The 25,592-nt window shown below is 34.0% G+C and overlaps 1 protein-coding gene across 4 annotated transcripts in view; it reads left to right on the forward strand.

Annotated features, from left to right (window-relative positions):
• Bcas3 (BCAS3 microtubule associated cell migration factor) overlaps positions 1–25,592 on the forward strand; it is a 575,232-nt gene that overhangs the window by 64,328 nt on the left and 485,312 nt on the right. For all 4 annotated transcript variants that reach the window (XM_026398023.2, XM_026398025.2, XM_026398024.2 and 1 more), the window contains exon 7: positions 16,802–16,874. In XM_026398023.2, the coding sequence (XP_026253808.1) occupies positions 16,802–16,874 (73 nt within the window). The remainder of the gene's footprint in view (positions 1–16,801; positions 16,875–25,592) is intronic.

Genomic DNA, 25,592 nt, shown 5'->3' on the forward strand with positions numbered 1-25,592 from the left:
TGAAGAAAAGGTCCATTCTTATACCATTGAAGAGAAATGAACCAAGGATTATTAATGGTCTAATTCTTTGTACTCTCTCCAAGGTGGAGAGCAGAAAGATGCCAATAAGAGAACTTGAACATGGTAGCCCTTATAGGGATGGAAATGAAAATTAGAAATGTGAATTATAAATTAGAAACAAGTTAGAGTGATAAATTAAAGGGAGATTTATTTATATATGTATTTTGACTTAAGAAGTTTTGTTTTTAGCTGGGAACAGTAGTGCATGCCTATAATTCTAGTGATTCAGGAGACTGAGGCAGGAGGATGACAAGTTTGAAGCAGCCTTGGCAACTAAGTGAGGCCCTGTCTCAAAATAAAATCAAAATAACATCAAAAACAACCAAAAAGGTCTGAGGATGTAACTCAAGAGTTAGAGTGTTCATAGATTCAATCTCCAGTATATCCCTGCCCCGACCCTCCATGCACAAAAGAAAGTTTTGTTTATATAATATCATACCACTTAATTTGTTAATTTTAAAAATTTACTTTGTGCTGGGGATCAAATCCAGGGGCTTGCTAAGCAAACATTCTGCCACTGAGCTATACCCCAACCATGCTATCATTTTAAATTTAATAGCACTAAGTTTTGCATTATTTATTTATTTGTTTGTTTTTGCAGTTTTGCAGTACTATTGGACCTAAGGGTTTGTACATGCTAGATAAGTCTCTACTACTGATATGCACTTTCAGGCCATTTTGTTTTTAGGAGTACAGTGTGTGAGTATGTGTGTGTGTGTGTGTACGTGGGTGCATACATTTTTTGGGCAACCAGAATGCATATGTACCGAAGTTTTGAGAAACTTTCTGTGGTATGATTTTAGGTTAGTCATTTAAATTTTATACCTTAGTATTATACTTTCTGGAATGTAAATAATGTTTTTCTTAACCTACCTTTATAGGAATAGCATGAGGTCCAATGAAGTAAACTGCTATATATTTTTTTAAATCATCATTATGACTTTTTTTTTTTAAATCTCATTAATAAAACAGCTAAAACAGAAAGTATCAAGAAGGAGCTCCATGGCCTCCTTACCCCCTGGTAGGAGGGAAGAAGTGACTGCAGAATTCTTGGTGTGTCTCCCATTACTACCTTCCTTTCTCTCTCCCACACTATGCTCAAAAATGAATTGCTACCACTGCCATGAGACCAAGGCCTCTAAATTCCTTATGTTCTTTATCCCTTTTTCCCAGGATCACCATAGCCCCAATCTCACAGGTCATGTCTCATCCTCACACTCTCTCCATATGGTACTCATTTTGCAAACTTTGTCTATCTATAAAATTCTCATATTCTCTCCGCTACTCCTCCCCAACTCCTGAAACTTTTTGATTGCCCTCTTGGAAGTCACTGTAACGTCTTTTGTAGTGCTCTTTTTCTTTATCCTCCTTGAGGTTTTCCTTAGTTATTACTTCTCTGGTTTTGAAGAATAGATGATTTCTCAAAATTATTGAGTTTGGAGATTTTGAATAACATACATAGATAGAAACACACAAATATAAATCATTGATTTATGATTTTCAAATATTTTTGTTCTCAGGGCTGAGGCTTTAGCATTGTGGCAGAGTGTGTATGTTTAGCATGCTCAAATTCTTGGTTTCAATCCTCAAACCAAAAGAAAATTAAAAAAATATGTTTTTCTCTGTGTCCGTGACATTTCCTTTCACCCTCTCATGTCCAGTTTATCATTTTTAAAATCAGTTAGGTCTTTGGTATTCTAAGAATTCAGTAAGCCCATACTACTGTTGCCTATAACATCTTCTTTATGTAACTCATAATTTTTCTATATCTTTCTTCTCAAATTCATTTCATCTCCATTGAGCAGAATACATTTTTAGTTAATTTGATGAAAGTCAATTAGAATGGGTACTATTTTATGCAGTTTATTCAAATGCTTTCTTCATTATGTGGTTAAGCAAAGTTTTTTTTTTTAATATTTATTTATTTATTTGTTATTGGCAGACACAACATCTTTGTTTGTATGTGGTGCTGGAGGATCGAACCCGGGCCGCACGCATGCCAGGCGAGCGCGCTACCGCTTGAGCCACATCCCCAGCCCCTAAGCAAAGTTTTAAATTAATAATATTGCTTTTCATAATTAAGTAAATTATTATTTTCAGATGTGAGTGGGGACGAGACTGTTTCCTCTGGAATAATTTGCCACAAAGTAATAGAGATCCATACAAACATTATTAACTTTCATTCTTTTGGTTATCGTTTGTCAGATATTCTTATGCTTGGGAAATAGTTGCTTACTCAGCAAGATTCACTTCCTGCAGTCTATAAATCTTTAAAGGAACAATTTTTAGTGGTAGTTGTAATTGATATTTGACTGGCATAAGTGGTTTTATATCTCTTTAAAAAGGATATAATTACCTTTGTAAAAAGGCCAACCCCAGCATTTGACCAGGCTGTAGTGTTCTTTTGATTAAAGCTGAGAGGGTTACTCTTGTGAGTGTATGCTATAAGTATCATATGGTTTTGTGGGAAGTTAAAGGTATGGGATGTGAATATATATATACACATACACACACATAATATACTTGGAGACATATACATACACACACACTTTTAGTTACTTTTGTATTAATGTTCTTGACTTTTTTTAAAAAAATTATTTATTAATTTTTTCAATACTAGGTACTGATCCTAGAGAAGCTTTATCTCTGAGTTAAATCCCCAGCCATTTTTCTTTTGGGACAAGTTCTCACTAAGTTTGCAATCTTCCTGCCTCAGTCTCTGAAGTGGCAGGATTATAGGCATGTGCCATCATGCCTGGCTAGTATTCTTGTCTTAATGCAACCTTGATTATTTTTAACTAGAAAATTATATACTTGGAAGCATTTGGATGTTAACTAAAGGGCTTTAACTTTTTTTTTTCAGTTTCAGAGTGGTATTCAGTTAACAACAACAACAACAAAAATAATTGTGATCATGTAAGCTATATCAGAAACAACTGACAATAAAAGAATCACCTTCCCCATAAAAATAATTTGAGCTATGTACCAAAAAGAACATGCTTTAAGTTTCTGTGCCATTTATATCCTCAAATTGTACCAGACAAGGTTAGAGTCTATTGAAAATACCACCAGGACAGTGCTAAGGACACATTTTGTAGTATGTTAACTATACCAAAAAAATAATAATAATAAAAAGAAAAAGAAATTGTGCAAATTATTTTTAAAAAGTTTATATATATATATGTATATATATATATTTTTTTGTACCAGGGATTGAATTCAGGAGTGCTTAACCACTGAGCCACATCTCCTTCCCACTTTTATTTTATTTTTTTAAAATTTTGAGACAGGGGGGCTGGGGATGTGGCTCAAGCGGTAGCACGCTCGCCTGGCATATGTGTGGACCGGGTTCGATCCTCAGCACCACATACAAAACAAAGATGTTATGTCTGCCAAAAACTAAAAAATAAATATTAAAAATTCTCTCTCTCTCTCTCTCCCTCTCCCTCTCTCTCTCACTCTCTCTTTAAAAAAAATTTTATTTTGAGACAGGGTCTTGGTAAGTTGCTGAGGCTGACCTTGAACTTGTGATCTTCCTGCTTTAGCCTTCTGATTTGCTGTGATTCCAGGCCTATGCCACCATGCCCAGTGTCATTATGCACTTTAAAAACAAATCTTACACAGATATACATTTCAGTTTTTTCTTCAAGAGGAATGAACTGTGAACCAAGTCGTGTAAATGCTATAGGTTAGTAAAAAAAAAAAACCCCTAAAAGAACCTGTTTAGTAGGGCTGCGGTTGTGGCTTAGTGGGAGAGCGCTCGTTTAGCATGTGTGAGGCCCTGGGTTCGATCCTCAGCACCACATAAAAATAAATAAATAAAATAAAGGTATTGTGTCCAACTACAGCTAAAAAAAAATATTTAAAAAAGAACCTCTTTAGTTATCATTATCTTCACCATCATCTTCCTTCTCCTCCTCTTTGTTTTCTTCTCATAAGGTTGCTTGTCATCTGCTGCAGCATTCTTCCAAAAGTCTCCCTGATAATTTACAACACCACTCATGGGTAGGCTGGAAGTTTCCCCTTAGATTTTTGAGCTATACTAAGAATAGAATAACAACCACCACCACAGCAAAAAGCCAGAGGTTTTCATTTCTCCCTTTTAGTGGGTTTTGTCACCTTTTTCATGTTTTCAAATTTCCGTTTCTCATTAGCAGAAGTTGTCTTCTTACTACTTACAGTGAATTTTTCTAAATCATGCAAGGATGGTATGATTCTGTTTGAAAATATTCTTATGACCATTTAATAAATAGACCTTTTAAAGTGGGAGATTAGACCAAGCATGATATATTTACTGGAAGATGGTATATATTACAGTGTTTTTGGACAAATATGCAAATGGAGCTGGGAGTGTAGCTCAGTGGTATAACATGTGGTTAGCATGTGCAAGACCCTGGATTTGATCCTCAGCATAACTAACTAACTAAAATTAAATAAATAAACACCCCTCCAATGAAACAAAATTCAAATGTTTATAACATTTACCATCATGTCAATGCTCTGGTAACTTCTCATACGTAGAGATTATTGTTGCTGAAAATAGACCTTTTTTTTTTGGTTGTTGTTTTGTTTTGGTACCAGAGATTGCACGCAGGCATGCTTAGCCACTGAGCCATATTCCGAGCTCTTTTTAATTTTTATTTTGAGACAGGGTCTTGCTAAGTTGCTTAGGGCCTTGCTAATTTGCTGAAGATGGCTTTGAACTTGTGATCCTCCTGCCTCAGCTTCCTGAACTGCTGGGATTACAGGTGTGTGCCAGCATACCCAGTGAAAATAGACCTTTTGATATAATTTTTTAAAATGATGCGAGGCCTTCTTGCTCATATTTGGCAAACATTCTACCCCTGAACCACCCCAAATTCCAGTTTCAATGTAAAGTTTTGAAAATTTGTTAGAAAGTAGTTCCAAGTAAATTCTGAATTTTCTATTGTAATTTGTGTCCACTCATAGCATCAAAGGATGCTATCTGACTGTTATGGGAGTATATTTGCAGCTTTTTTACTTCTCATTTCCAGGTTGAGGTCCTTTATATCTTTCTTAGAGTTATAGGTAAGATAGTCTTGTATATTGAAATATTTTTTAAGCTAATTATAGGAAACCTTTAAATATTTTATTGGATACACATGCAGATGTTTAATGTTGACCCTTTAAGCTAATTGTGCCATCATGGCTCTGCTTTATTATTTAAAGATTTTAATCATTTTTTCTTACATAGAGCTTATCGTCCTTCTTGCCCTTGTTTTTTTTTACCCCCTCTTTAATTTCGTTTATCATATACTTATTTGGATTACATTTCTTTTTTATTGTCTCTGTTCTATTTCACACTTAATGCTACTCTTTAAAAAAATTAAAAAGAATTTTATAACAATGAATTATAAAAATATTTGTTGACTCATTATTCTTTCATTCCATTTCTTTCTGTGTCAGTTCATACAAAGCTGGTATTCACATTCCCAGACATTTTTCTACTGTGAATTTCTTTTTATTTAATTGGAGATTTTCTGAGCTTTCTGGATCAAAAAACTGTTGACATTTTATAACTCTGGAAAACTTGGGTTATTGATCTTTTAATATCATATTTTTATTTATTTTTATCCTCTTTTCATTGCTTACAGAGCGCTCCATATAGAACTTTCGGTCAGAAGAACAACAGCAGGTGAATAACCTAGTTAGAAAATAGATAAAACACCCTCAAAAGTGAAAGAATTCACACTGTGCCTAGCAAGTGCAAGGTCTTGGATTTGATTCCCAGCACATTAAAAAAAAAAAAGAAAAGAAACAGAAAATTACACCATACCAGCTATATAATAGTGTTTTAAAGTTAAGGAAGGACCCACATATGAGGAGTCTAGAAATTCCTGCTGAGAAATGATGGCTTTAACACTACTTTTATCTTTTGTATCCTTTCAAATAGCTTGTAGCACAGTGTGAGACCCATAATTGTTTAATAGTTGCCTGCTAGGTTACTTTTTATTCTAATTTATACATTAGCCAACTTTTAATTTTAAAAATATCAAACTGATATAAAACTGGAAGAATAAAATAAAAATATTTGCATTTTCTTTCCCTATACTAATTATAAGTATTTTATCACATTTTAAATTAAAAAAAAAACTCACCCCTTATCTTGTTACTGTAATCAACTGCTGTTAATGTTGGTTCATATCACCAACATTTACCACTGAACATATTTGTTATTTCCTTAAATTTTAATGCAGCTTTAATTTATAGTACACAAATCCACGCTTTCATGTGGTATAGGTTTTATTTTTTTTTTATACTGTGAGTTTTGACAAATACAGGTATCTTTGTATCAAACTCAGACCTTTGTGAATTTTGCATTTGCCTTACCCAAGGCAGTTCTCACATGCCCTTTCCTAGTCACTCCCAGCTCTTCTAGCGGCTTCTATTATTTTGACTTTTTTCACTTCATAGAGAATACTTTAAAAAAATATTTTTATTTATTTATTTATTTATATGCGGTGTTGAGAATCTAACCCAGTGCTTCACACATGCCAGGCAAGTGCTCTACTGCTGAGTCACAACCCCAGCCCGAGAATACTTTTACTTAATTTTGGTGTTACATGCATTAGTTTATATTTCCTTTTTATTGCTGAATAGTATTCTATTGAATGAATGTATAAGTTCCATGGAATTTAGGTTGAACATGCTTTTGAGATATCATGAATAAAGCCATTATAAGCATTCTCATTTTAGGCTTTCTGTCAGGAAGTAAAGATTTGAATGTGCTGAACGTATCAGTAGATTAACAATATAATGAGTATAATATAAGATCTGGTAATTACTGTGAAGAAATAAATCAGGGACAGGATATATGGTGTAAGGGAGGGTGGTCTCAGAAAAGCCTTTCTGATTAGGAAACCTTTTAGTAAAGATGCAATAAAGTAAACAAGTGAACTATGCAGATGACTAGGAGAGAAGTGAGTATATGCAACAGAGAGAGTAGAAAGCACAGCATTACTGAACCATAGATATGCTTGGCAAACTCCAGTGTGGGTGCAGAGTGAGCATTGTAGAGAGCTATCAAAGAAATGTTGGTACCTTGGTAAAAAGAGCAAGATACCTGTCAAGGTTGTGAGCATTATTATTATTTTTAACCATAAAAATAGATAACAGCTTTTACATATTAGGGTTGCAAGAAAAAATAATAATTGCATAAACTTTCAGTTTTTACCTGGTTTAGCACTGTGCTTTGTCATTTGCACGTATTATTTAAAAAAATTTTTTTAGTTGTAGATGGACACAATATCTTTATTTTTATTTATGTATTTTTATGTGGTGCTGAAGACCGAGCCTAGGGCCTCATGTGTGCACTCTGCCACTGAGCTACAACCCTAGCCCATGTATTATCTTTTTAAATAGTCACAATAATTCTATGGGATGTATTGGTACTTTACACCCTTTTTACCAATGAGAGGAGTAAAACAAACTGATTCAGTCAAATCTATTGTAAAGAAAAAAAATTCCAAAAAATACATTAGCCTTTATCAATAATTTTATTGAAAAAATTCAGCAGAAGAGTTGATTATATGTATGATTATATATGTTATATATATATGTTGATTATACATAATATATATGTTGAATATATATAAATGTGTGTGTGTGTGTGTGTGTGAGAGTAGGTTTTCTAGTGAGAAAGGGTAACAGGCAAAAATTCTGGGCTGGCTTTCAGGTTCTGATAGGGCATTTAGTACCATAAGAATTCGGAAAAGTTATTTAACTTTTCAAGATCAGATTACTCCTCTGTAAAATTAAATGGAAGATTTATATGGTGCTATTTTAAGTTCTGATGAGGCTAATTTGTGAAGGAAGACTTGATTATCAAAGTGAAATACAAGTTGCCACCAAGGGTTAAGGAATACCTTGTGTATTTATTGTTCAACAATATACTGTCTTGAGCTGCGAAGCACCTCTATGGTAGACATGAGCTTAACATGCTGGAGGCCCTGGGTTCAGTCCCCAGCACCAAAAAGAAAAGGTCTTTATGTACTCTGATGAAATTTTTGAAGTAACTGTGGAGGGTAAAATGTGTGCATATATTTTGGACATTTAAGACAAATGGCAAAGATGTCTTTTGTGATTATATTTAGGTTAAACAGTTCAGGGTAGTAAGATTTATGTCTTGCTGGGTAGAGCACTGCAGGCATGTAAGAAGGCTGAGACAGAAGGATTTAAGTTCAAAGCCAGCCTTAGCAAAATTTAGCAAGGCCCTCAGCAATTCGGTGAAATCTTGTCTCAAAAAGTAAAAAGGGCTGGGGATGTGGCTGAGTGGTTGAGCGCCCTTGGGTTAAATCTCCAGTACAAAAAAAAAAAAAAGTCCTGTTTCTTTTGATTCATTGATAGTAAACTGCAGCCTCTGCATCTGTTTTTCTATTTCTTCCTTCTCTTCTCATCTCATATTTTATTCCTCTGTAGTCTGTTTCAAAAAATTGCTCACATTTTTCCTGTTTAGATAAGAAATAAATAATAGGGTTACCCAATTCATAATGGAAATTATTTATATAAAATCTAGTAAAAACTAGTCTGAAAATTTGCACGCAAAATTTGTTGACTAGAGAATCAAACTTTCTAGCTAAAATCGAGAACCAGAAAATTTGACTACATCTTAAAAACTCACATTCAGGGAATCTGTAAGCAAAACACAGAAGAAAAACTGATTCAATCAAATCTATTTTAAAGAAAAATAATTCCAATAAAATTAAAAATCAAAATGGGAGACTGAAATGGTTTAACTGAGTACTTTAAATTAATTTAGTTGTTCAGTGGAATCCCCCTGAAAAAGATTTTTCAATAGAAATTTATTAGCATTAACATACTTTTATGTGAAAATTTTATATTCAGGACATCATCTTTAACATCAAAAGACTAGAGTTGGAGTGTTTATTTCATTATCAGTTTGATTTTCATTTGCCTCTGGATCTACTTTTGGACTCAAGTAGAAACCATTTCTGTTTGATGTCTTCAAATCTTTAGGGCTGACTTACGGGCATTAACTCTTTGATTTAAATGAGTTTAAAATGGTGTGTATGGTGGGGGATATTATTTAACATTATCTGACAAGCATAGTGTTTTGAATTTTGTTGAGTGGTAGAGGAGTTGGTGAATTGGTGGGCAAACCCATTTTCATTACTTTAATTGTGTGATTTATTAGGATTTTAAGCTTTTTATAAATGTTTTAGTGTTATAGGACAGAATTAAAAGGATTTAGAATAAAAGGAGTTTAACAAAAGGACTTTGCAACAGGATTGCAATAGTTTTTATATTTGATGGATTTGGCTAGCCGCTTTTCATTTCAATCATCATGGTACATTCTGTTAAATGCTGTAGAACAGGTGTGTATAACGTCATTCTCTCTATTGTACATGCAAATAAACACACAATTTTATATATAAAAAGTTAATCCGCTGCAATTTGGAGGATTACATTATGGGAGGGTGATGACTCCATTAGGCATCATGAAGAGTACATGCTACTATTTATACTGCATGAAAAAAATAAGATAATAGCTACAATGTTTATGAGATTGTAGAATTTTTATACTAACACTTTAAGAATTGTATTTATTCAGACCATCCATAATAAAATTATATAAATGAGAATTAAAATTTTGCTACATTGTTTTTAATTCTGGAATTAATTTTTCTTGTTGTTATTGTACTGGAGCATGCCTAAAATAAATTTGGAAGTTTTGTGATATTTATTTATTGTAGACTCGGGTCTTTTTGGCTTACATTGATCTTATAGTAGCTTTTTTTTGGGGAGGGGGGAGTAATACTGTTATCAAGTTAGAAACTCTATACATATTTTAATATTGATGTTTTGTGAATATCTGAATAGTATAACTCTTTAGGATATGTCATGTGGCTGACATATAATTCAAAGTCTGCTGGACTGGTATACCCTAGGAGGTCAGTAGAAACTAATGGAGTTCTTTGATTCAGTTTTGAGAAGAGCAAAACAATCAAACCATTCTTGCCAGTATTACTTGCATTTTTAAAACTTGATGTTTCATTCATCAAAATATCAGACTGGTATGTACAATACAGGTAAAAACCATAAAGACCTTATAAAGACAAGGAAGTAGAATGAAAATGGGTATTGTTAAATGTGATGGTGAAATATGTAGCAGTGAAGAACTGGCCTTATATAGATGAAGTTCAGTTATAATTAATTTAGAACATAAATATTGTAGGCTTTGGACCAGTTAATTTTTAACTTGTGCTTGGATCAAAAATTGTATTGTTAATTGTGAAAACTGTTTCATTGCAGGGTTAGCAATACACAACTCATAGTGAATTGCCCCTGGACAATCATCAATTTTATTTATTTACTTATTTTTAAAAAATATTGTTTTAGTTGTAGATGGACACAATACCTTTATTTTATTTTTTTATTATGTGGTACTGGGGATTGAACCAAATGCCTCATGCATGCTAGGCAAGTACTCTACAACTGAGCTACAACCCCAGCCCCTATTTTTATTTATTTTTAAAAAAATTTTAACTCTTACATAGAAACATAAAATTTTTACATTTTTATTAGGTACCATGTGATGTTTTAAACACATTTTCTTGAAGCTTTCCCAATGTAGTTATAAATACATTTTAAATACTTAGGGCACTGATAGCTATACAATTCTAAAAATTTTAGATAATTATAGAGAATTTTATTCATAAACACTGTCTTTATCATTATGGTGTTATAATATAGTGTGGTGTCTAAGCAGAGATAGAACTTATTTTTCAGTCTTTATTATAATCATAGGTAAAAAGTTTCAAATTATGTCAGGTCACAATCTAATTGTATAACCATTAATCTGTCCTCCTTTGGATTAAACCTCATTATTTTTGGACGGATCTGTTAACATTACAAACGCTTTTTTCTACTGGGCTTGAAAAATGAAAGAGAGTTCTAAAGTCCCCCTGTTGATACTTACCAAAATATTATCTCCTTCCTAAACCTCAAAGAGGTAAATCCCTATTTTAAAATTAGTGTTTATCTTTCTATTTATACATTTAGTACTTAATATGCACTACATATCTATCCATCTGTCTATGCCCACCTACAATTTATACCAACCTTATAAAAGTTTTTTTTTTTAACATTGTGGTAGAAGTAATACAAAACAAAATTTAGAATCAGTCTTTTTGAAGTGTACTCTTTACTATTGTTATACATAATCACATTTTGCAACAGATGTCTAGGACTTTTTAAAAATTTGCATAGTTATAACTCTGTACCTATTGAAGAATTATTCATTTCTCTGTCTCTCTTCTCCCCTGGAAATCATTATTCTAATTTTCCTCTCAGTGATCTTGATTACTTTAGATACTTCATGTAAGTGGAGTCATACAGTATTTTTCTTTTTGTGACTAGCTTATTTTACTAAGAATAATATTATCAGGGTTCATTCAAATTGTAGCATGTGTCAGCATTTTTTTTTTTTTAATTGTGGTACTCAGGAGTGAACCCAGGCCCTTGTATATTGCTAGGCAAGTACTGTACCCCTCTAAGTTACATCCCCAATCCCTTTTTTTTTTTTAACTTTATTTGAAAGAGGTCTCACTAAGTTGCCCAGGATGGCCTCAAACTTGTGATTCTTCTGTCTTAGTTTCTCAAATAGAAGAGTTATCTGTTTTAAGGCTGAAAATTTTTAATCATGTGTAACATATGCCACATTTCTTTATCCATTCATCTATCAGTAGATTTTTGGGTTGCTTCTGCCTCTTAGCTACTGTGAACAAGGATGTATAAGAATTTGCTACTTTTTTGTTGAATAATGTTATATTTCAGAACAGTTTTACTTTTAGAGCAAAATCTAGAAGAAAGTACATAGAGTTCCTATATGCTCCTGTCCCCATAGGACACAATCTCACTCTCTACTCAAATTTTGCACCATAGTAGTGAACACATCACAATTTGTGATCCTTCATTGATGACATCATTATCCAGCCTATAATTTAATTCAGATGCACACTTGGCATCAATTATTTACATTTTCATGAATGTATAACGTATAAAGGATATGTGCCTACTATTGGGAGTATTAAACTGAATATTTTCACTGCCTTAAAAATTCTCTGTGCCCTACATAGTTATATCTCCTCCTTTAGTGTATCTTTCATTTTTCATCAGTTTGTAATTTTCCTTAGACAAGTCCTGTATGTACTTTGTTAGATGTATTCTTGAGTTTTTGAGTTTCTTTTAAGCAACAAAAATGGAATTTTAAATTAAAATTTTCATGTGGTCTTGGCGAATGTATATGTATATATATATTTTTTTAAGGAGGGAGGGAGAGAGAGAGAAAGAGAGAGAGAAAGGGAGAGAGAGAGAGAGAGAGAGAGAGAGAGAGAGAGAGAGAGGGAGAGAGAGAGAATTTTAATATTTATTTTTTAGTTTTCGGTGGACACAACATCTTTGTTTGTATGTGGTGCTGAGGATGGAACCCGGGCCGCACGCATGCCAGGCAAGCGCACTACTGCTTGAGCCGCATCCCCACCCCCAATATATATTTTTGTTTGTTGATCTGGGGTTCTTTGTCTTGACAACAAGCTTACATGTTAGATGTAGAAGTTTTTTGTTGATTCCTTGTGATTTCCTATGTAATCAATCATGTTTTCTGCAAAAAGGCAGTTTTTTCCTTCCTTTTTGGTTTATGTACCATCTATTTTGTTTCTTGCCTTGTTGTAGTGGGTTGAACTTCTTGTACTATATTGTATGACAGTGGTGAGAGTGGACATTCTTGTCTTTTGCCTGACCTTAGGAAAGAATTCAGTCTTTATGATGTTAACTATAGGTTATTATGATAAGCTATGCTTGCATCACTTATTACCTAGACCAACCACTTGGACTCCTTGTCTTATAAACAATTGCTTTTCCTCTTAATATTTTTAGAAGCCTCTTTTTTTTTCTATTGTCCTAAAATTATGTACACTGATATTGGCCTCTTTAATGTGCTGGAATATGAAGGGCTTATAAACTTTTATTAGGGAAATTAAATTATTAAATTATTAATAATTATTATAATTAAATTATTAAATTAAAATAAATTATTTCTTGGTTGATTTTGTCTTCTGTTTTCTCTTTTTGGATCTCTTATTATCTGTATCTTTGTTCTTTTTAAGATTCTTGTGTAGGGATCACAATGCTCTTTTCCTCTCATTCATGTTTTTGTTCTCACTATGAATTTTTCTTGACTTTTCCATTGATACTTATTTAAGTTTTAGAATCAAATCTACCTCATATTTTATATTGTCAAGAGACTTTAATATTTAAGTATTTATTTTTCATTGTATTCTTGTATTGTTCCATGCCTGCTATATCTCCTTTTATGTCATGGAAATTATTAATAATAATATTTTTATTTTTTGTTATTTTCTTCCTATTGATACACTTTTTAGATGACTGTTAATCTTGATTGTCTGGATATGATTGACAGTGCCAAATCAAAAGCTAATGGAAAGCTCTGTGTATGTGTTTGTCAACTTTCAACTTTATTGTGGGGTGCTTTGTGATGTTTGTTAGAGTCCTCTGATGGGGAATATATTTTTTAGATTTTCCTCCTAGGCTTGCTTGATTTCCCAAAGAAGATTCTTAAGCTCCTGCCTAAAAGATAAAGTTCAGATGCTGGAAGCATAATGGGAGGGGAGACATGGATGGTAGGCAAGGATTGGTTCTGTACTAAGAATTAATGTTGTCACTTAATACTCTTGGTTTTTTGTTTTATATTCACCTGTACTCAGGATACTGCTGTCTTACTAAGAATAGCCTTTCACTCTTCTGCTGGGAATAGGCAGGGTAAGTTGTCTAAGAGAGTAAAGGTCTTAAGTGTAAGTCTTTTTCAAATAGCCAATAACAAACCAGCCTTCCTTATTTTAGCTTCATCCCCTTTCACACCCAATCCAAGTGTGTCTGCTGTTATCACTTTTTGTGCCTTTTAAAGATTTAAAGGTTTAGAGTAGTTTGAATCTCAGGGCTTTTTTTCCCCATCACCACATCCCTGCAGTTTACTTAGGGCTGCTAAATTTGTCATCTATTTTTGGTCTATTTTCAAAATTAATTGGGGGTTATTATATATTTTTAAACCTTAGATTATTTTAAAGGGATAACTGGGCGTATTGGTATACACCTGCACTCCCAGATAATCAGGAGGCTGAGGCAGGATTATAACAAGTTCAAGGCCAGTCTCAGCAACTTATTGAGACCCTATATTAAAGTCAAAAAAATTTTAAAAAGGGCTGGGGTGTTATTCAGAGGTAAGGTACCCTGGGTTTAATCTTCAGTGCTGAGGAGGTGGTAGGAAGTACATAAAGGGATAAAGTGAAATGCATGTCTTCAGCTTGCCAGATTAACTCCAGATTTGAAATAAGCATTAATTTGTCTCTTCTGGTATATGTCTCTTTATTAAAAAAAAGATTAACTGTTTTGGGGATAATTTATATACTCACATGGTTTGAAAATTAAGAGGCATAAAATGTTTCTATTTCCTCCATCTCTCATTTTTTCATTCCCGCCCACCCATGGACAAATAACAATTATGATGTTTTATGTGTCCTTGAAGAGTCTGTATATAGGTGTGATTGTTTGTATGTATAATATATATAATTTATGTATATTTTTGCATATACAGTTAATCTTGTTTTGTCTGCTGTATACAAGGTTGTATTTTATTCTGTCTCTTCATATTGTTGTATGCATTACCTTTTCTGCCTTGTATCTTCTGTCTCATTCCATTTTCTATTAACTACTTTGTTCTTATTTATATTTTTATAGTACTGGGGATAGAAAGCACTAGTGCTCTACCTTTAATCTACATCCTTATCCCTTTTTGTTTTATTTTGAAATAGGGTCTCACTTAGTTGCCCATTCTGGCCTTGAACTTGTCATTCCCTGTCTCAGCCTCCTGAATAGGTGGGATTACATGCATGCACCACTTCACCTCGGAGGGCATTTCATTCTTTTTTGCAGATATAGGAAATATTCCATTATACACTTGACATTTTTCTGTCATTTGCTATTTATGCTGTAGTGAGTAAACTTTTATACAAGTTATTTCTCTCATGTCAAAGGATACGTGTAGGGTAAAGACTTAGCAGTGATATTTTTGCTTTAAAGGGTATTTGAATAATAATTTTGATTAATATAGTGAGAGAATTTGATCAAACTTTTGGATTTTCCAATAAGCTCTTAGGTAAATGTCAGTGTATGTCAATGTAGCTAAATTAAAATTTTTTTGGGTAGTTGTAGATGGACAGAATGCCTTTATTTTATTTTAATTTTTGTGAGGTGCTAAGAATTGAACCCAGTGCCTCATGAATGCTAGGCATGCGCTCTGCCACTGAGCTATAGCCCCAGCCCCGTAAGCTAAAATTTTAATTGGAAAATTTCTTAGTTATTCAAAGTGTAATGACTTGTGAAGCTCATCTTTGTATGGCTAACCCTCTTTCATTATCATCTATTCCCCCTTCCTCCACATTATTTTGATTTACATCCCAGAAAACATATCAGTTTATTGGTTCATATTTTATTTTTTATTTTGAAAAGTAAAAAATATTCAAATATAACTATAATATTATAGGGGAGTAAAAATTTCTCCTCTGTCTTCTCAGGTTCTCTGACTGAATATGAGTATGAGAATTAAAATAGATGAACAGGATGAAAGAATGCAAATTTTATTTAAAACTTTTATATGTGCAATAGACTTCTCACAGGAAGATGAAGACCTAAAGAAGTGACTACGCCTGGGTGCTTATATACTAGGTTGAGCAAAGAGTGACACTTGTGGAAGAGTATCTGGAAAGATAAGGTTTAGTTTAATAAATTTTTTAAATGGATTTTCCTTATCCTGACTCTTGATCTTTGGTGATGAGAATGTCGTCCTCTTCCTGGCATGGGGAGGGCATCTTTCACACAGAAAGGGAAGATCAGAGTGTCCTTTCTTCTGTTTTTCATGTGCCTTTAGCTTAAAATATTCAATATTTTAAAGCACCATATTATAGTGTGGCATGTCCTAAACTTTTTTAGCACCATTATCATTATGGTTTAAAGGAATTTCTCTTACTTGTGAGGTTGAAAATCTTTTTCAGGGCTGGGGATGTGGCTCAAGTGGTAGCACGCTCGCCTGGCATGTGTGAGCACTGGGTTCGATCCTCAGCACCACATAAACAAATAAAGATTAAAAAAATTAAAAAAAAAAGAAAATCTTTTTCATAAGGTTCAAAGCCACTTGTATTTCCTGACTTTATTTTTTCTGTTTATTGCTTGTATATCAGTTTTTTATCCAGTAATATTATTGAGTTCATTTATTATTATGTAGACTAGGAATTCTTGTATAGCATTGGATGGGGCCAGCAACACTGAATATTCTTGTGTCATTGCTAATTTAAATGGAATATTCTGAACCATCACCTATGATACTTGCTGTAGATTTTTTTGAATAATCAGAATTGGGTTTTCTGTTGTTCTTACGATTAGGTGTAGGATTTAATTAATCTTTCTTCACTTGCTGAAATGTCAACATGATGAATTATATTAGTACTTTTTTTTTGTGTGTGTGTATGATGCTAAGAATTGAACCAGAGCCTTGCATAGGCGAGGCGTATACTTTGTTTCTGAGCTACACCCCTGGCCCTTGTGTAAATGTTTTAAAGCATGAAATAATGAGAATTAACTAGAACACTTCTCAAAATTTACATTTTGTTTTTATACTCCCTTACAGGTGGTCAAAAATGTGATAACTTTGCAGAAAAAAGACCCCTTCTTGGTGTGTGTAAGAGCATTGGATCTTCCGGGTAAGGAAATTTTTAAAAATAAGTTGAATCAGCTACTACAAATTTGTGTGTTTATTCCAGAGTGGAACCTCTGATGTCTTAAAATCTTTGAAATCATAAGACTAAGCTCCCATAAGAGAAAAGAGAAAGGAAGTAAGACATATTTAGGGTTTTGTGATATAGCCACTGAATTCTTTATTTCCCTGCTCTGTATTTTTTCATGTATAGAGTGATAGCAGGAGGCAAAAGAAAATCAGTCATAAATAAGAATATAGTCTTTAAATAAAAGATTGCCATTATTGAAAAAATTTTTTAATTTATGTGTTTCTGTATAGTCATTGTTATGAATGTCTTTATACAATAGATTTGATGTTACTATTAGCTAATAATAATGTCATTTTTGTGATAGAATAAAAATTATTAACTGTAACTAACATTTATTGGTGCAGTAACATGTGCCTGAGTCAGCTCTAAAGACAGCATAAATTTGTCTTTATTCCTATTGCAGAACTGTGAAAAAGTGCCATTCTGTTCTTTTTTCATAGTGCAGCATAAGTAAGGCACTGGATTCACACAATTAACCTGTGGATTCAAATCTAAGCAGCCATGTGCTTAATTTAATGCAGGCTGCATTTGTAATAGTAATAGGGCTGTGGACTAAGAGGACAAATTGTTATTTATTTTGAAGTCAGTTTCTTTACTTCCTCCTTATGTAAAATGGGAATAATAATCTTTCCAGTGATTTATATTGAATTAGCCATCCTTTTGTTATTAATTTTTTTTCTATATAATTCCAGTTAGAAATTACGTTTAGCCACTAGTAAAGTTACAGTGACCTACACACTTTCTGTAGTTAAAAGTCTACTGATAAGGGGGTGTGGCTCAGTGGCAGAGCACTTGCCTAGCATGTATGAGGCACTGGATGTGAGCCTCAACACCACATAAAAATAAATAAATAAATAAAATATTGTGTTTATCTACAACTAAAAATATATATATTAAAAAAAGAAGACTACTGATAGGCAGTTCCGATACAGTGAACTGTTTTGATGATGTCATTAGCAATCTAGGTTCTTTTCTAGCTTTGACATTCTTTTAATGTGACTCCTTTTCCTAATGATCTCAAGTGGCCACTGTCTTTTCAGTTACTGCATTTCCTTCAACTGAACTCAGCTGTAAAAAGTTGGAAAGTCGTTATATTTTTATTAGTAAGAAGATGATAAAAATGGATATTAGATTGGCAACTGGAAATCTATGACAAATGCTTTCAACTCAGTCTATATAGATCATGGGGCTTTGGAAAAGGCACGAATATTTTAATGATATAACATGTTTTGATCGTGGAGTCTTTGTTATTGCTTCATAAGGATGTATTTTAACTTTATGTACTACTAGACAAGTTTCTTCAGTGCAAATTTTGGGTATGAGTAGGCCTTTGGAAATTTATTGTGTACCAAAGTACTCTGCCAGATATGGGATGAGAAAACCAAAGCTTGAAAACCTAATTTCCTTCCCCAGAGATGTAAGGATGTGACTGAAAAGAAAGAGTACAAATTGTGAAAAATAATTATGAAATTATGATGTATATGAGATTCAAAGAAGGGAGAGGTAAATATGTATGGAGTTATGGCAGAAGGCCTAATGGAGAAGTAACACTGGCTGGATCTTAATGAATGGGAAGTATTACAATAGATACAGAAGAGTAAGAAGGGCATCCAAAGTAGGTTATAAAATGATCATGGAACAGAAATGGTCATGGAGCAAATAGACTTAAGAATGATAAGAGTTTATGAATTAGAGGTAAGGTCATCTACACAGGTAAAAATATATATGCCCATGCCCTGATACTCAACAAAGGCATACAAGAATCTGAAAATGTTTAGGTTTCAGCAGTTGCTGAACTCTGCACAATTACAGTGTAATCTGTGGCATTCATGCCTGCAGCTCCCATCCCATTCTTAAGTTATCCCCCTTCCAGGCGTGGTAGATATAGAGGCTATTCCAGAGTGAGGAAGGTTGTGCAGAACAGCCCAGTACTGCCTTACTGTGGTTGAAAGATGCTCACTCAACTTGAAATGTCAGGTATTGCCCATGTCTACCAACATTGTTGATGGAGGTTACTATCTTGAGGGCATGTTTATCTTGAGGAGCAGTGACTTTTTCAGTTTCATTCATTAGCTCAGGATTCATGAATGTATAAAGGAGCCATAAAAGGCACAGGGGAAAAAAATCTGGGTAGACTTGAACATGGATGAATGTGCAGATGCTTTGGCAAAGGCAACTCATCATTGGCTGACTCTGAAGATACACAGGGAGAAGGACAATTCCCTGACACAAGCCTGTCTCTTAAAGCAAGAATAAAAAGAATCAATAAAACTGAGATATCATTAACTGCGCATTGTAGAGGAAGACATTTCATAGGATACAGGATTAGTGTAACCTATCATGTAAAATGCCTACTTTTAAATATAAAATTATAACACATGCTAAAAGAAACAAATAGTGTGGCATAATGGGGGAAAAAAAGACAGGCAATGGAAATAGTCCTCTGACTCTCTCCTGATGTTAAATATTGGAGACAAAAATTTTAAAGCAGCTTCTACAAATATATTGTAAAAACCAAATGAGCTATGTTTAAAGAATTAAAGGAAAGTATAATGATAAATAATTCAAAACGTCTCAAAAAGGAGTAAGGAATGTGAAAGAGTAAATTAACTAAGGAACTCAGCACCATGTTCAAGACAGCACAAAAAAGATGAGGGGGCTGATAAGTTTACAAGGGAGCTGAGAGAATGGAAGCCACAGATAATGGGGAAGCTATGATGAGGAAGTCAGAATTTGTTGTTACCTGCAGAAGAGTGAAAGCTCCACAAAAAGAAGTGTTTTTGAACCTGGATGGCACAGGAGGAAAGGGAAATCTTAAGAAGTTCCAACTTTTGTGTTAAGTTACTAATGGTTATGTTAATTAGAAGTAGAAGGAGATTGCTTGGGAGAATTGGAATATGACTTTTCTTTTTGTCATGATATACCTCAGAGCCCTTATACAAAATCCTGGCATTTTCAATTTTGACTGATTTTTACCTTTTTTTGTTTGTTTGTTTTGGTAGTGCTGGGGATTGAATCCAAGGCCTTGTGCTTGCAAAGCAAGCACTCTACCAATTGAGCTATATCCCCAGCCCTTCCTATTGTTTTAAAGACTGATGGAATCATAGTTTAGACCAATATTATTTATGCAGGCACCAAAATAAGGCCTATATCATTCTTCCAGTTTTTGCTGCTAATAGATAAGGGCTTTTCCAATGGTTTCTTGGCATCAAATTCAAGCACCAAGTCTTTCATTTCCCTTCCCTCTTGTGTTTTTTTTTTTTTTTTTTAGAATTTTTTGTAGGTACTTTGGCTTTTCTTCAATCACTCTGTCTTGGCTTTGTGGTTCTTTTTATTGCCCAAAGAATGCGTTTGTAAACCAGATGCCAAGATGCATGCCTGTAATTTCAGCTAGTTGGGAGGCTGAGGCAGGAGGACTGTGAGTTTCAGACATTGTCTCAAGAATTAAGGGCTTAGGAACATAGAGCAGCCATGGGTTCATTCCCGCATTGCAATCAATCAATCGATTACTGAACCACTTGGTATCCTATAACCACTTGGTATCCCACTTGGGCCTTTGGATTTTAGTAGTGTTCAAATGTTCTTAATCTGAAACTTTTTAAGTGCTACTTTTATGCTCAGAAATTTTAAAATTTTGAAGCATTTCAGATTTTGGATTTTTGGATTAGGGGTATCCAACTGGTAAAGTCTATGCAAATATTCCAAAATATGAAAAATGCTGAATCTGAAGCATTTTTAGTCCCAAGAATTCTGGACAAGAGATACTCACCCTGTGCTGGTAGTGATGGTGTATGCCTATAATCCCAGCGGTTTGGGAGGCTGAAGCAAGAGGATTGTGAGTTTAAAGCCAGACTCAGCATTTTAGAGAGGCACTAGGCTGGGGATGTGGCTCAGTGGTTAAGTGCCCCAGAGTTCAATCCCTGATACAAAACCAACCAAACAAGAAGAGATACATATCCTGTATAATCTTAGACCTGTCAAAGCTTCAATGCAAGATAAATATGATTCCTGTTCATCTGATTATGGATGTAGGGAAATCTTATGGAAATAAGTTCATAATACTATTATTTACTAATTACATTTTCTCATGTGGCTGAGGGATATTCTTCATTTATCCGGAAATGTTAGTATTCTCTTTTATAAATCAGAGTTACTAGCATAAATGTATGAATGCAGCATTTATTTTGACCCTTGTTCACTTTTAATACTTATGGCAAATTTTTAGTTTTTATATGGGGGTAATGCGGGGAGCCAGAGCATTACTCACTTAATTTATACTTAATACAGTTTTTAAATATACAGTGGACAAATCTAAGTAGAGGTAAGAGTGGTCTATTTGTATAAATTGATAAATATTATGTAAGATTATAACTATGGGAAAGTTGTTTATGTATTTATTTATTTAAAAATATAGCTTTGGAACTAGACACACCCAAGTAGTGTACTCAGTCTACTGAAATGATTATATACTGGTGACCAAACAAAGGACTTTATTTTTTAAACAATTGTCTTACTTGCATATGATATATGAATTCCTGAAAATATGTGCAGAATTTAGATAATGTCCTCAAATTGTGTATTTTGAGAATTTAAATGAAAAGAAATAAATGGGAGATGAAATTCTATATCATTTCTAAGTAAGAGGAGAGTTGTTAGCAGAACATCAGTGAGAACCATCTGAAGGGTATTATTGGCAGGAACTGTGGCCTGTGGTTGAAGGGTTCAGCTAACCTGCAGTAACCTGACAGCAGGGCAGCCAGGGTTGTTCCAAACATATTCTCATTTCTCCACATGTCTTCTACAAAGTAAACACAGCTAGAAGCCAGAGGGCTGGACTCTGAAGATGCAGAGACCAATGATGCAATCCATATGATGAAGTTTATACAACCTGGTATACTCAGGACAGTATTCCAATATAAAATTAGGACATTAAAGAGAAGTGTTAATAAAAGTACAAAAACCCCCCATAAAAACACAGTAAGTAAGTACCCAGTAAAGTACTTTTATGGAATGGAGATGAAAGGAACAATTGGGACTGTTAAGTTTGGAGGAAAGAACAAAATGGACAAAGACCAGGAGATACATTTTTAAGTCTGATCACATGGTCATTCTGAGCCACAAAGAATATTGTTTCTTCTGGTTTTTTTTTTTTTTTTTTTGGCACTCAGTGGAACTAATATGCTTGATACTTAGTTGCCGTGAAATTGAAGCATAAAAAACTAAAATTCTGTGAATTTTATTTATTAATGCAACTTTCTTCAAGTAATGAAATCATTTCCAATTCAGAATCATATTGCAGGAGGAAGTATATATACTTTGAAATATTTTTGAGAGGTAGTTGACATGCAATGAGCTATACATATTTTCATTGCACAATTAATATCTTTCACATGTGTACACCTATGAAACCATTGCCACAATATCTAATACTCTCAAAAGTTTCACCATATTTCTCTATATTTTTTCCCCTTTGGCTCTTCCAAACTCCTTTTCCCATGATCACCACTGACTTATTTTGTTACTGTAGATTTTGTACATTTCTGACAAATTTCCAGTTCCTCTGTTTTCTCAGAAGTGCTTGACATTCTCAGTCTTTGTAATTATAAGTATTCTTGAAAATGTGAATCAATTTTTTTTCTGCTACTAGGGATTGAACCCAGGGGTGCTTTACCTCTGAGCTTCATCCTCAGCCAGTTTTATTTTTTATTTTGTGACCAGGTCTCACTAAATTGTTCTCTGCCCTTGAACTTGAGATCATCCTGCCTCAGCCTCTCAAGTTACTGAGTTACAGGCGTGTGTTGCTGCTCCAGGCTTATTATAGTTTTATCTTTCATTTTTTCACCATTTTCTTCATTCTTAATCCTTAATTAGTTAAATTCTTACTATCTTCCAATTCTGATTCATAATATTGTTTCATGTCTAAAAGTTGCTTATTTTAGTTACCTTGCCTTACATAAAAGCTCTTGAAAAACTATACTGCCGTACATTTTGTTTTGCATAATGGTTTTCACACTAAACAAATATAAATTAAAACAGTATTCTAGGTAAGATTTCAAGAGAAGATTATTGCCAATTTGTTCAAAGCAGTAATTTCTAGTTATAGAATTTCATATCTTATAACTTTAAATATACACTGTTTTCAATTATTATAGTAACACTTTCCAAGAATCTCACTTGTAGATGACATCTATTAATATTCTTATACAGTCCTTTCTCAGTTGAAAATGAGCTTATTTGTGGGACTTCTTACCAATAATATATTTGTAAATATAGCAGAAGTGGGACCTTGGTAAATGTTCTCCTGTTGGGTCTTGCTCTGTTAAACCATCATCAATATCATGTGAAGGTGAAAGACCACAAAGGCCAGCCATCTTATTCACAGGGAGATCCCTTTCTTTTGTGAGTAAATTCTAGGTGATTTATTCTGTGCTCTGCCACTTGACTATTATGCTCTGTTTTCCAAGCAATCCCTGCTTGACTCTGGTGCCAGCTCAGGAGCAGGCTTGGTGAATATTGAGTATTTATAATCCCTGCTCCATACACATGTACGTGTTGTTTAAAGTTGGTGATTTTTCTCTCTCCTAATTAAGCTGTGACACAATTTAGGTGTGACTTCATTTACTTTGCTTGTTGATGTGTTTTGTTTTTTTGGAAGATGTTTGAAGTTGGGTTGCCATATTCACATTCTTAAAAACATTGTAAAAATATGTGGGTTTGTTGTACTTACTTGGACCTTAATTACTTTTCTCTTTTATTAATGTGTTATAGTAATTATTTAACCGTAGATATTGATGCTACCTCATGCATATTATTATATTGTATACATATCTCCAAGTGTGTGAAGCAAAAATGGTAGAACTGAAAGGGTCTTGCTATGTTGCCCAGTCTGGCTTTGAATTTCTGGGATCAAGTGATCCTTCCATCTCAAACCCTGCTTCCTGCCTCCCACCAAGTAACTGGGGCTACAAGTGTACACCACCATGCTCAGCTCATGCTGTTTATATGGATCACAAATGAAAAGAGCCTAAAGCTTAATATAGACTATCATGTGCTGTCATCAGATCTCAGAAACTTTTGTTCTGCTCTGTAAGATTTTGTGTCAAAGAATGTTTGGTGTCTTAGTTTGTTTCTGCTACAATAACAAAATACCACAAAGGAATCATTCATTTCTTAACGGTTCTTCATTTTGGGAATTCTATAGCTTTTTTTTTTTTTTTTTTTTTTTTAGTACCAGGGATTGAACTCGGGGGCAGTCAACCACTGAGCCACATCCCCAGCTCTATTTTGTATTTTATTTATAGACAGGGTCTGACTAAGTTGCTTAGCACCTTGCTGGCTTTGAACTTGCAGTCCTCCTGCCTCAGCCTCCTGAGCTGCTAGGATTATAGGTGTGTGCCACCATTGCCCACCATCAGTCTGGGAATTCTAAAGTCAAGGTGATGTCTGGTGAGTGTCTGTTCTCAGTCTTTGTTTCCCATATAGCATTTTGAACCCCATGTTGTCAAACAGCAAAAAGTCAAGAAAGGTCTAGAATGTTCCCTTCCACCTTACTTATAAGGTTGTTAATTGCTGCCCCCAACCTGGGCAGGCAGCTGAACTTAAGGTCGCTTGTGTGTATTTCCAGGGACACCAAATAAAACACAGACACACACTTTACCTTTAAACAAGCTTCAGATGGCTTCTCCGCTCTTGGCCTTAGGCTCCCCAAATAGGAGAGCAAGAGAAAGTCACTGAGACGCTGGTGAGAGAGTGAGCATGTTCGGAAGTGGGCTTTATTGGGGGTCCCTTATTTTTAGAAAGTTCCATCTAAAAAGGCCAGAAGGGGCAGGATTACAAGGGATAAGTGAGTGTAATTCAACCCAAGGGACATCACCTACATCTGAAGACATGCCCTCAACTTCCTGTACCTGGACGATGCCCAGATCACTACGAATGTAGTGAATGTAGTGATGGTCAAAGCCTTTCACTTCAGAATGGAAGACGTGAGTCATTCAGAGTGGCTCCCCACAGTTAATCCCATTCACTAGGGCTTAATCATCTCCTAAAACCCACTCATTTTTATATTATCACGCACATTCATACTATTGCAACTGGTAAGGTCAAAAAGAAGAGAGTATTTGTGGTAGGTTTGCTTCCATATCATCTAATTCTGAATGTGTTAATAAATTATCTGAAAATTTATTAAAATGGGATGTTTCTAACCATTTTACTCTAGGGTATGTTTCATGTAGCAATGTTGCAAAGGTATATTTCCCATGAACTACATCTAATCCTTGTTTTTCATTTCTTCTGAGCTATGAGTATAGCAACTTTAGTTTATCTCTAGGATTTCCTAGAGACCCAACATAAAGAAAGATCATCAGAGGAGAGTAGTCTGTATTGTACGTTTGAAGAAAGAAGTCTACAAAGCAAATTGTGGTAGTAGTGATATTATGGATGATATTGGGACCTCAGTAGCAGCTTTTGTATTGTTAATTTCACAGGAACTGCCTACAGTGATATTTATGTTTAAGGAGTCAGGTTTTGATTTTGTATTCTGTTGTTTTCTTTACATGTAGGTTTACGTTCAGATTAGTACTCCATAATATTCATTGATAGTCTTGAATCTGTGGATGGAAATATAGAATAATGGAA

Source organism: Urocitellus parryii, chromosome 7, assembly GCF_045843805.1.
Source record: "Urocitellus parryii isolate mUroPar1 chromosome 7, mUroPar1.hap1, whole genome shotgun sequence".
NCBI lineage: Eukaryota > Metazoa > Chordata > Mammalia > Rodentia > Sciuridae > Urocitellus > Urocitellus parryii.